The following is a 12,031-nucleotide window of genomic DNA, read 5'->3' as shown; positions in this document are numbered from 1 at the left end:
GTTGCCACCATGCACTGAAGGATGATAACATCAGAAATGGATCGACATTTTATATTATGGCTACTTTTATTTGCAGATTTGCTGATTTATATCATTTTAAGGTTCAGGTTTTTATGCCTCATCAGAGTACCTTTAAAGTACTATTTATTTTAGCGAGTGAAATGACATAGTGGGCTTGTTATATTTTATAGAGGACTACTTCTGTCTGTCATCGTCACTTTAGGTGATGATTGACAGCTATTTGCATGAAGGTTTCTGCAAAAGTAAATCTTGCTGCTCTAGGTCTGTTAGTAATGGTTCCCTGCAAAACAATGCATCGATAATGTTAAAAGCATACATGTATTTCCCGGGTCATGAATGAGCCTAGCTTACCAATATCCATATCACAATAATGAGCCAGTTCCTATAGAACAAAAGTTCAGACTAACATCTAAAAATTAAAAGTTTTAGCTGTTTTAAAGCAAACGTGAAAAATAATCTTAAATGACTTGCCAGTTTGAACACATTTCTCATTTAGGAAAGACCCCTACAAGGCATATATTCATCAAAGCACAGCTGGAGCAGCTTCCGCTTAATGCCCTGTCTTTGTTTCTGTGCACCCTGAGTTATGATCAGACAAAGTATTTTGCATTTAAGCTGCCAAAAATACACAACAGGGAGAGTCAACCCTGATATTCAGTTACAAATCACTCACATCTGAATTTTGCTCTCCGAGACTTTCCACAAGGTGCAATTAAGAGATGCTCACAACAGTCTGCATTAACTGCGAGAAGCACTCATCTCTTCAGTGAACCATTAGACGCTAGACATTAGAGTTTAGGAGGAAAGCACATTAGCTGAGATGTGAGCAAATGAGAAGTGTAGTGAACATAAAAAAAGTTATTTTTATAGAGTTGAAATTCAGTGTCAGTTTAGTAGTTTGAGAAAACAGGTTTTAAAACGAATCGGTGAGCTTAATAAATGTTTTAAATGGGTGAAGGAGGCTTTCCTGTTTAATATGCGACTGTTCAAAGTGTGGCTGTGCCAGCAATAAGAAACATTTAAAGTTTGTGGCTATGTAGGAAGTCTAATGCACCTTGTAAACCTTATTGTCAAAAGTTAATCGATATATTGTGTATAATCATATCTTGTTTCTGTGTCTCAGCAAAAGTGCAAGTTCTTTGTTTGTACATCTACCTCCACATGCCAGTATTAATATTTCCTCCCAGTTCGATCCATACCTTTGCTTCCTTCATTTCATACTTGTTTCTTTCATCTCTTTGTTCCCACCAATTATTTGGAAATCAGAGGGAATGTTGAATCCTTTGAAGAGCGATTAAAAGTTTTTGACAGGCTGTGTTGCTCAGTTGGTGTTTTTCTCTTTTATCTGATCTATCTTGTGTTAATGACTCTGTGTCTCTGTGTGCGTGTAGGATTGATCATCAGTGTCCCAGGGGTTGGTGGGGATCTCCAACCTGTGGACCGTGCCACTGTGACACCAATAAAGGCTTCGATCCTGACTGTAATAAGACCAGCGGACAGTGTCAGTGCAAGGTAACCAGGAGAAACACACAAAGTACATACAACGATGTTGTGAAAGGTAGTAGAAATACTTTTTTTCCCTCTGGGTGTGTCGGTTTCCTCTGGATATTCCTCCCATAGTCCCTAAGCTGGATAAGGTGTTAAGAAATTAGATGAATGGATGGGTAGTTGTTGTATTACTTAAATCCTGGAGCTGCTCAAAAAGTCATTACAACATATTTTGCTATGGAACCAAATATTTAAAATTGTCATGTTTAAAATTTATGCTGTTTAGATTAAAAACACCTAATTAGTAAATTGATCATCTGCAGACCACCCAGTAAACGCCTCTCAGGTTGATAGGCTATCCAGATGTGTATATATAACAGCAACCACGATATGTTGATCATCCATAGATATTGAAATTTCCGATCCGTAAATACACGCGTATTGATATACTCCTCTGTAGCTGCTATATTGAATCCTGTTTTATCTAGGCTTTAATCCTGAAGATAATCTTTAATCTGTGTCATTTCCCCTAAATCCACACCTCGTGACTACATGAAGCACACATGATCACAGATCGGGGTCCAAGGGTTAAATTGGGAGGTTTTACTGAACAATCTCTATATTGAATTCCAGCTGGCAAGTAGTGTGTAGGTGGCATAAACAATGAGTGTGTCGGAAATGTGGTGCCTATAGCCGATCACCATGTTGATTTGACCCCGGACAAAGTAGTTATCAACAATTTAGATTCAATTTGAAGTTACTTTATTCTTCTCATTGTTGTGCTAACACAACAATGCTCTCATTTAGCCTACGTGCCAATCATGTCGAGGCAAGTATTGCAGTCGATATCTTAAAGTAAGGTTTAAAATGAGATCTTAACAGATTTATCTTTCTATACATTAACAGTTACTTTGGGAAGTCCTTCAGAATTACATTACATACACTGGTGATGCTGCACCATCATCCTCTAACCTGGTATTATTCTTCTCCTTACTGCAGAGTTAGGTCCCGTTCACATAGACCTAGACACTGGCTGGCAACCTGCCTGGCAACCACCAGTTGCTAGGGAAAAATGTATAATTCCCAACCAGATGCAAGTGGTTGTTGCAGGTATCTGGCAGATGCATTGAAAACAACTACTAAAATTGCAGTGACACAGGCCTGGAGACTGGTGAGTGACCCAATCATAGTCTGTTGGGAAGATGTCTGCAACTTGTCTGCAACTACTTGCTAAGCTGTGAAGAGTGCTACGCAAACAGAAAGTGGGGAATGTTATGTCTTTTGAAATGTGTTGGTTTCAGAGGTAAAGAGCCAGCTTTTGTTTTAAAGGTGAACATTCTTACTTCCAAGTTCCACTACCACTTGATGGTACACAGACAATTCAGCGTCTTCCAGACTTGGAAGACAACAAACAACTTTGGCAATCTGCTAGCGATCAAAGCAATCACAAGAAAGTTTTGGTGCTGTAACAACCTGCAAACACTTGCCACAAATTGTTTCTAGAGACCAGGTGGGTTGTCATCTCTAGTGGTGTGTGAGGCAAAGGCATCAATATCCTCTGTATTCTCAAGCTGTGCAAACTAAATCATCAACTGTAATGCATTGATTGATGCTCTTCAACTCTCTCTTATACATGGCTCCCCATCTGATTCGCTGTATAAATCTCACAGTCATGCACGCTGATGTAATTGTAACACGCTGATAGTTTGTATGGTTGAGACTCATGTGTCCGTCCATGTGTATATTCAGGAGTTCCACTTCCGTCCGCGAAACTCGGACACCTGCCTGCCGTGCGACTGCTACCCAGTGGGGTCCTTCTCGCGGGCATGCGACCCAGAGTCAGGACAGTGTCAGTGCAGGCCTGGCGTAATTGGTCGTCAGTGCAACTCGTGTGACAACCCTTTTGCTGAGGTCACAAACTCAGGCTGTGAAGGTGAGAAAAAGAAGCAGGTCAACTGAGTTTGTGTTTGTTTATTTTTAGCTTATTTTCTTTAAAAGAAATAAGAAAGAAAAAGAAGCAAGCACCAGCGGGGGCTCTGAACTGTGTGTGTGTGTTTATTGTCATATTTTTGCATCTCACTGTTGCCTGTTGAGATTACTCCTGTTTACACAACAGGGGGCTACATCATTCATTCATTCATCTGCTGATGTGAAGCTCCGTATCATATCTGAGGCGTCACCGCTTGCGGGTGAAAAAAATCAAATAAATAAATAAAAAAACTTCAGTAATTCTAAAAACTGCCTGAAGGCAATATTAGTGTGAGGGAGTGAATCACTCGTAGAAAACGATTTGCTTTATGTTAAAAGTGTGTCACTGTCACAGCTCCATTGATAAAAACAAAGTAAATGAAAAAATCAGCTGCTTTTGTTCCAAGTTGGATTTAGTATTAAACCTTCTCTGCGAAGTCGTAGTTCCCAAAACTTGTCAAAACAATTTCATCATCCGTGTATCTTTTGTGGGACTGTCAGTAGACTGGTGGCAAACTCCAGATGACTTTAAACAAGGTGTATATTTTTTAGGATGGGTTCAAAAGCCTTCAGACTAAATCATCTGTAGAAACAAAGACATGTGAATGACAATAATGAGCCACTTCTGAGCTTTTACCCTATTTACCTTCTATTGTGTAATCACAGGATTCCTGTTTCTCCGCTGTTCCGTCTTTTTAAAAATGGTCATGTTTGTCAAGTCTCTGCCTGAGCCCAGAGACACAAAGAAACTGTTAATTATAGTCATCGTCTATTTAACAGCTTCCAGTTGATTCTCTCTCCCTTTTTCCCCTGTTCTGTGCAGCTTTGTCAGTTCCAGCGTCTCCACTTGTAATTACTTCTTTTAGTGAGACGCTGCTGTTTTATTCTCTCACAATCATTTTCATTTTTTTCTCCGCAAGTCAAAAGAAAAACTTAAAAAAAAATGTATTTACATTGTGAGTCATATTTTGTCATGATTTTAAATGGAAAAGGTTGTTGAGCTGATAAGGATTTTAATTGGTGTTCTCTCTCCCGCAGTCATTTATGATGGTTGTCCAAAGACCATTACTCAGGGGATCTGGTGGCCGCGTACCAAGTTCAACCTGCCTGCCGCGGTGCCCTGCCCCAAAGGCTCTGTCGGTCCGTATACATTAACACAAATGCATTCAAACACATTGATTTTTCATACCAAATCATTGTGAGGAGACATTTTAAAAAAATTCATGTTTCTCCTCTTTGCAGGTGCTGCCATTAGACACTGTGATGCCGAGAGAGGCTGGTTGGAGCCGGACCTTTGCAACTGCACTTCACCTCCGTTTGTGGAGCTCAGTGCTGCTGTACGTAGACCACTAATGACAGTAATACAATAACTAATTCACTTTTTAACTCCATTAAAAGTTTGTTCTGAACATCTAAAATCTAAATTTCTCCTGCAGGAATATTTCAATTAAGTTTTTAATTTAATTTAATTTATTTTTAAACAGTAACAGGAACCAATATTTTTAATATGCAGCTAGAACGCTTTCTCAGAGATTTCCAGTTTAATTCCTGTCTTGAAGGAATTCTTCAGTCTGAAAATTATTCAAGGACAGATTTGCCTGTTGGACAGACAGCTGAAATGCTCACGCATGCAAATATGTCATCTGGCATTAAATCTCTTCATTCATTCAATAAATATTTTTCCCGCGTCTGGATGTTTGTGTAGCTCGATTCCCTGGAGCGCAACGAGACAGAGCTGAACACCATCATGGAGAAGAAGCTTGCCCACCAGCTCCGTGATGTAACCGAGGCTACCACCCGGCTCTATGGCAATGACCTGCAGATAGCTGAGCGGCTGCTGTCACGCCTACTTACATTTGAGACCCAGCAGAGTGGCTTCGGACTCACCGCCACCCAGGACGCGTACTTCAACGAGGTAAAAATGACATATTTTTGAAAATTCCTTTATACGCTCCTGTTAGAGTCTTTACAAAGACACACTCTGCTTGAGTCTGTGTATTTTAGACTGATGTACTTGGGGAGGAGAGATGCGATGAGGATGCAGGTGTTGTGAAAAAAGGAAGACATTTTGCATTAACAAGGGCTGTTTACTGGTTCTTGATGATTCATCCTTTCTGATCTAAATCTAAGTGACGTCATGGAAAAAGTGTGGAAAGCAGCATTCACACAGACGATACAAACAATACAACGAACACCATCATGAGCAGTTCAAGGACAACTTTTAGGTATATTGATAAAATGCTGCATTTAGTGAGCAAAAGCAGGACTGTTTAAAATACAGATGAAGTGCAAGCTGTGAAAGGTTGTTGGAAGAATCCAGGTGTAAAAGTAAGGGGTGTTTTCATGTGTGAAAATCAAGTTTTTCTAAATCTCATTTTATTGGCAGCTTTTATCAGTATGTCAATAGATTTAAGTGTAACTTAACAAGCGGATCACTAAGGAAAGCGTCCAACTAACTACTCTAAATGACCTCGTGAATATGATGCGAAATTATTAATAATATCTGCTCTCTTGGTGCAAAATTAAATATTACAATAAAACATTAAGTTGCGAGTTAAAATCTTTGTGTTACTATACTCCTGCCGCTAGCAACTACAAATCTGCACAGAATCTCCCAGAGGACATAAAATAGCTGCTGTTATTTAAAACTCTAGCTATGATTGATACACTCTACTATTATGGGGTACAGACCCAGTGACTAGATATTGCAACGAGATGTCTTTTCTCAGAAATTTGGAAGTAATGTTGCTATGGTGATGCGGTGACAGTAACTCATGAAGTATTGCAGCGCGTCATCTCCGCATATTAACTGACAGGCTCTCGTTTTACCTGATGCCGACGCCTTCAGCTGAGGATGCACCAGCTGACAGGCGATAATTTAAAAATTGTTGGCATTCTGACATAAAGGTGGTAACCAGACATCTCTGTTTTATTTTGCCAGAAATATTTAAGCTTATATATCAAACTCAGCTGACAAGGAATGAGCTGCTCCCATACATCACGAGTAAGTGGCTGAAGAATCCAGGAATGCAGGACCCCTCCTGCTAGCTTCAGCCTTCCAAACTGCTCGCTGACATGAAACTGACAGCTCACTCGCTTATAATACTTTACTGCGGTAGTTACACTTATTGTAATTCATGAGGTGAATTTAAATTGTAATTCCCGCTGGAACATTTTCTCTCCACGTCACTCAAACGGTTGTAAGAGTCGTAAAGTATAATGTGGGATTTCTGCTAGAAACAAGCGATTTTTCTCATGGTTATTAATTGAAACCTCACGACATTTTTCCCTCTTATGTCTTTAACTGATTAGTTGGCTCCTGCTTTTTAATGTTTCAGCCAGGGTGTGATTTATTCACTTTAATTAGGGACCTTAGTGGGCAATAAAAAGATGTATTTCTCTCCAGTACAGTATCCACAGCAGACAGCAGGATGCGATTCATAATTCATGCTAACAGGGAGGATTTTAAGCCACCCGATGGTAACCGTGAGCAGTAGAAAGTGAGTGGTTGTATTTTATTCTCCCGTAGTCTGAGCACAAAATGTCATTTGTGCCTATTTAGATGTTAAAGTTCCGTAATGCAATCCCCCCCAGTGTTTTCCCACTGACATTTGCTTTGTTACTCCACTGATTCTGCATAACGCGCTTGAACTAGTCCAAGTTTAAGGTTCTGGTTTTTTGTTACATCTGAGCCACAAATCTGGTGGCTAGGAGACAGAAAGTGCACGGCAACACAAAGGAGTAAGACTTCATCCTCCCTTCACTTTTCTTTTTATAAAGTCGTCTTAAACCTGTGTATATGAATTTGTTGTGGCACTCAAAAGGTATCTTAGCAAACACAGTCCACACACACACACACACACACACACACACACACACACACACACACACACACACACACACACAGTTGCTATGGCAACTCAGCAGCAGTATTAATGATGTCCTAGAGTGAGAGAAAACAAAAACCTTTTCCTGCCTGTCCCTTCATTTAACCTGACAGTAAATCAGAAACACGGCCATTAGGGCTTCGTGATTGGTTAGCTGGTTTGTAGTGTCACAAAGCCGCTATACGGTGTGTTGCCACATTAGCACATTAATGCCCGGCTCACCTGACTCGTAACTTCGGCTTCTGGCTGTAAAACAGTTGTGCTGCCTGCATCTGGAGGTAATGAGGTAGCTTTTGGTTTATTATGGCATCACTAAAGGGAAGCTACAGTCCGACCTCTTTTTTTTCTTCTAAAGAATAGAAAATTTATATCTGATGATACTTGACACATCATTTTAAACAACAGCAGCTATTAGGCCAAGATGAACAGGTAATGCCTAACACGGTTTCTATAGTAACCCAGCGGCGGTAATAGAGCCCCGTGGCTTCAGCAGAGATGAAGGGAAGCGGGGAGGAAAGTAGAGTTTTCACATCAGGTATGTAGCAGTGAACGAAAGAAGATGAAAACCTTTCATGTTCAAGCTGTGATCAAATCCATCTGAATGCTGCTGTACTGATAGGAGACGGCTGGGGCTCACGTTTTGTCAAGTATGTGACAGCACAGCGACAGAATCTTTAAAATGTACTTGTAGTTTCTCTTAAATGAAGCGAAAGAATCGCTGAAGAGCTGAATTGAAAAAGACAATTTTTCAAAATTGCATGTTGCAAAAAAAAAGATAGCCCCTCTTTCTCTCTCCGTCATCCATGCTGCCTTTGTGAATCTCTCTTTCTGGATTCCCGTCATCCTTGGCCTCTATACTGTTTTACTCTCCTTTTCTTTCCCCCCTTCACCCTCTTTCTTTTCAATAAAGTTTATATGGGCTCTCGCCGGGTCTTGAGCTCAAGAGCCGCCAATTTTCCAATTTTCTAGTTTTCTCTAAGTGCAGGTGGAAGTTTAACTGGGCGTGTTTTCTAAGAGAACAGCAAGCATTTTCATTCAGAGGATAATTTATTCATAGCAGTCAGAATCTCTCACTGCATGTGCTGAAACATTTACTGCACAGAGGTCATCTTCAAAAGTAGTTGTAGTCACATACAGGTAATGCTGTACGTGACTCGATAACCTCTAACGGATGATAAGAAGGGAGCACAAAAAACTAGAACAATGCCATTTTTTATGGTACCGTCACATTGTTCATTTTGTCCTTTCTCCCACCCCCAACAATCCTTTTCTTCACTTCATTTTTCCATCTCATCGCAACTTTCCACCTCCCTACCTCTGTGCCTTCTGCATGTGACTTCTCATCTCTCTTATTCTCTCTTTTTTCTCCTCTTTTCACTCACTCATGCACAAATTCTCTTCTTGAATCTTTCTTCATCTCCCCCAACAATTCATGCATTCTTTCTATGCTGCACTGCATGTACTTGTACCTTGTTTGCCTGATGGTTGTGTCATATGTTATTTTTTCCTTTCTTTTCTCCCCAGAGCAATATATTACACTGCAGTACTTTATTAGGTCTGACTGCAAGGGATCCTCCCTGTCTCTCTCTTTCTCTCTTTTCCACTGATATTTCTCTTTGTTCAGCCCTTCGTGCAAGGCTCTGCAGTCCAGACTAATCTCTAAGAGGCCTCCATCCATAGTCACCAATTCTCCGTAAAAAAGCAATGACATGGGAGCACTGACAGTGGTGAAGCTTGTTCTAATTGGGGTCAGGACTTAGCTTGGATTTTTTATCATAGTTGTGCTCAAAGCAGCCAGACAAACGGCGTGACGATGCAGCGTACTTCTCATCTGCTCAACCAGAACCAGATTCTCGTGTTCTGACCTTTAATTCCTCGTTTTTCTCCCACTGTTAAACTTTATTGTCTGAATTGTCTCCCTGTGTGCCTTCGCCGTCTCTTATTTCCTCTATCTTTTGTCTTTCCTTCACAATTTTGTGTTTTATATCAGTATGCAGTTAAATTTGAAATTGTGTTTCATTATTTATCTTAAAAAAACAACAACATAAAAAAAAACAGTGCTACCAGCACAGGGACACATTTATAGATTTGATTTATGCTGTTATAAAGACATGCAGGTTTTCACACAGTCAGCTTGGCTAAAACTAAACGTGAACCTGCCTGTTTACTATGTTTAATGTAAAGTCTTCAATACTGTAAAACCTTAAATTAGTTTCCTTTATATAACTTAGGTGTAAGGTGTAGGTGTATCAGTATCACTATAACAGTAATTTTGTAGGAATGGGCTATGAATGGTTTTTAAAAATATAGAGAATATAAATTATTTCTTTACTGGAGATCATACAAACAATGTCTTTCAGATGCAATGTGCACCTCACAAAAAAGGAAAGAAAAATAAGAAAATATTAAAATGTTTGTCATAACCCAACCACACGCCAAAAATACAACAATACAAAATGTGTTTATTCAAATAATTATTCATTAATGAAAATATGTTTGGTGCAAACTGAATGTATACCAATCAAATTCCATTAATGTTTCAATGTTTCACATTGTACTTAAGTAAAAAAAATAAAATAAATAATAATAATAATTTACTTCTAATCTTGGGCATACCCAGGACATGCTGGAGTGATTTCATCCCCTGGCTGGCCTGGGAAAGCCTTGGTGTTCCCCTGGATAAGTGGAAGAAAATGGATGGATGGATGCATTTTGGGCAAAACATTTTTGAGTGCAGTCTCAGCAGGCTTCAAGTAGTATTCCAGTCATATGCAAACCAACATAATCTGTTCCCTGAAAGTCTCAGAACTACTCCGGTATAACAGAAGTCATCAGAGGATTCAGTGTTGTTAGCAGAAAACACCATAGCTGATTGTCCTCTGGCCACAAGTCAACTTTTATTTGAGTCTTTAACCAGTGTTTAAGCAGCTGTCTGCCTCCGTGTAGGACCAAATAACTTAAATATATATATTTTGTCATCATCCACAGTCTCAGACCGATAATATTTAACATTTTTTAACGGTTGTTATTAACTGTGAAGCTCGTGTGGCCACTGTCCTCGAAGACAGTGCAGCAAAGCACCTCCTAAGAAGCCATGATACTTTTATGGGCTCTTTTTCTGTTTTTATTTCTGCTTTTATTAATTCTTTATCCTTCTGCTGGTGCCAGAACGTCCTGCGAGGCTGCAGTGTGCTGTTGGGTCCGAGCACCTCTGGGCTTTGGCGTACTCTCGCTCAGAGTCAGAACCACATCCCAGGCGGCGGTCCGGGAGCGCTGACGGAGCTACTGGAGCAGTACGCCAAGAATCTGGCTCAGAACATGAAACTCACCTACCTCAACCCGGTGGCGCTGGTTGCTCCCAACATTGGTGAGTTTGGACTGCAGATGCAGACATGCAGACACAATACAATAATTAATCACCGATCACACCCCAAAATTAAACGAGACAGTAATGAAATCTCAATCTTTGCAAATGATATGCTTCAGTTTTCTCACAATACTGTAAATCGCTGCTGTGAAATCAGCGATAATGAGTCATTGTAAAGCATGGGGATGAACAGCACTAATGCGAGTGATGATGATGGCACAGCCAGAATGTTGGCAGCACCACAGAGAGATGGATTTCACACTCCCACTCAGACAGCCGAAGCACCGCAGCACTGGCCAACATACAACATACACAAAAAACACATACACGCTGGCGTTTAACATCACTGGACATGCAAAGCTCCTAAGAGTCAAGGTTATTAAAGTTTCATTTAGTTTCTGCCATCCCTTCACTTGTGCTTTTTGCTCTTATCCACATTTTTCTGTCACTTTCACAGTGTCAAAAAATGCTGTTAGATAATCTGCACCGCTTACAACAAGACGAGGTGTTGAAGTGTCAACAGCAGCAGCAGCTTTGGCAGGGATCAAGCCAGTGACAATGAATTTCACACTCGGTTAATGCTCTTAACTGCACACGCCGATTGAATTCCTTCAAAATACTTTACACCCAAAAACTCATCAAAGTTTCCAGCTGCTGAATTTTGCCTCAGCAGCTTCTTCTTGTGTACCTTTGGTCACACAGTCACTGTAATCTCCTCATGACGTACCTTTGTTGGCTAATATTGACTTACCACTTGAACTTCTATATGTTTGTGAATCTTTTTGTTAGTTATACCTGCGTTTGCTCTTGGATTCTTACAAAATCCAGTTATTTAACTCTGAATCGAAGCCAAGGCGACAAGAACAGAGCAGCAGTGAAGGCAACACTAATGAGAAACATGACTGACGCAAATTTTTTCGCTCCAGCAAACACACAAACACGTGGCTGATGCTCCAAGCTAAACGGGTAAAAATGAATAACATGGGAGAGGACGTGGACGAACTTGATGGGTTGTTAGCCTTCGGTTAATTTCGATTTTTGCTGCTTTTGTTGATGATGCTGGCAGTAAAACCCCATATTTGCAATCTCTTACATTTTATTTAACAAATAAACCACTTTACATGAATATTATCGGATAAACTCTCATGCCTCTCACACCAACAGATTGAGTGCTGTTTGCTGGATCAAATGTTTCGTCGTTATTGAACACTCCATGCTGACGTACTTCCACTCTGTGTGCGTGTTTGGGAATTTTTATATTCTCTCGCTACCTAATGATTCACTAATCCATAGGGGAAAA

The 12,031-nt window shown here is 40.1% G+C and overlaps 1 protein-coding gene across 2 annotated transcripts in view; it reads left to right on the top strand.

Moving 5' to 3' along the window:
- celsr3 (cadherin, EGF LAG seven-pass G-type receptor 3) overlaps positions 1-12,031 on the top strand; it is a 128,308-nt gene that overhangs the window by 87,137 nt on the left and 29,140 nt on the right. For both annotated transcript variants that reach the window (XM_085393818.1, XM_085393817.1), the window contains 6 exons: positions 1,413-1,533; positions 3,259-3,442; positions 4,516-4,617; positions 4,720-4,814; positions 5,183-5,392; positions 10,533-10,731. In XM_085393818.1, coding sequence (XP_085249944.1) covers positions 1,413-1,533; positions 3,259-3,442; positions 4,516-4,617; positions 4,720-4,814; positions 5,183-5,392; positions 10,533-10,731 — 911 coding nt within the window. The remainder of the gene's footprint in view (positions 1-1,412; positions 1,534-3,258; positions 3,443-4,515; positions 4,618-4,719; positions 4,815-5,182; positions 5,393-10,532; positions 10,732-12,031) is intronic.

The sequence above is a fragment of the Rhamphochromis longiceps genome, linkage group LG20, assembly GCF_057381845.1.
Source record: "Rhamphochromis longiceps isolate RC_006_pf linkage group LG20, R_longiceps_female_GT1.1, whole genome shotgun sequence".
Lineage (NCBI taxonomy): Eukaryota > Metazoa > Chordata > Actinopteri > Cichliformes > Cichlidae > Rhamphochromis > Rhamphochromis longiceps.
This window is presented reverse-complemented; position numbering and strand designations above follow the sequence as displayed.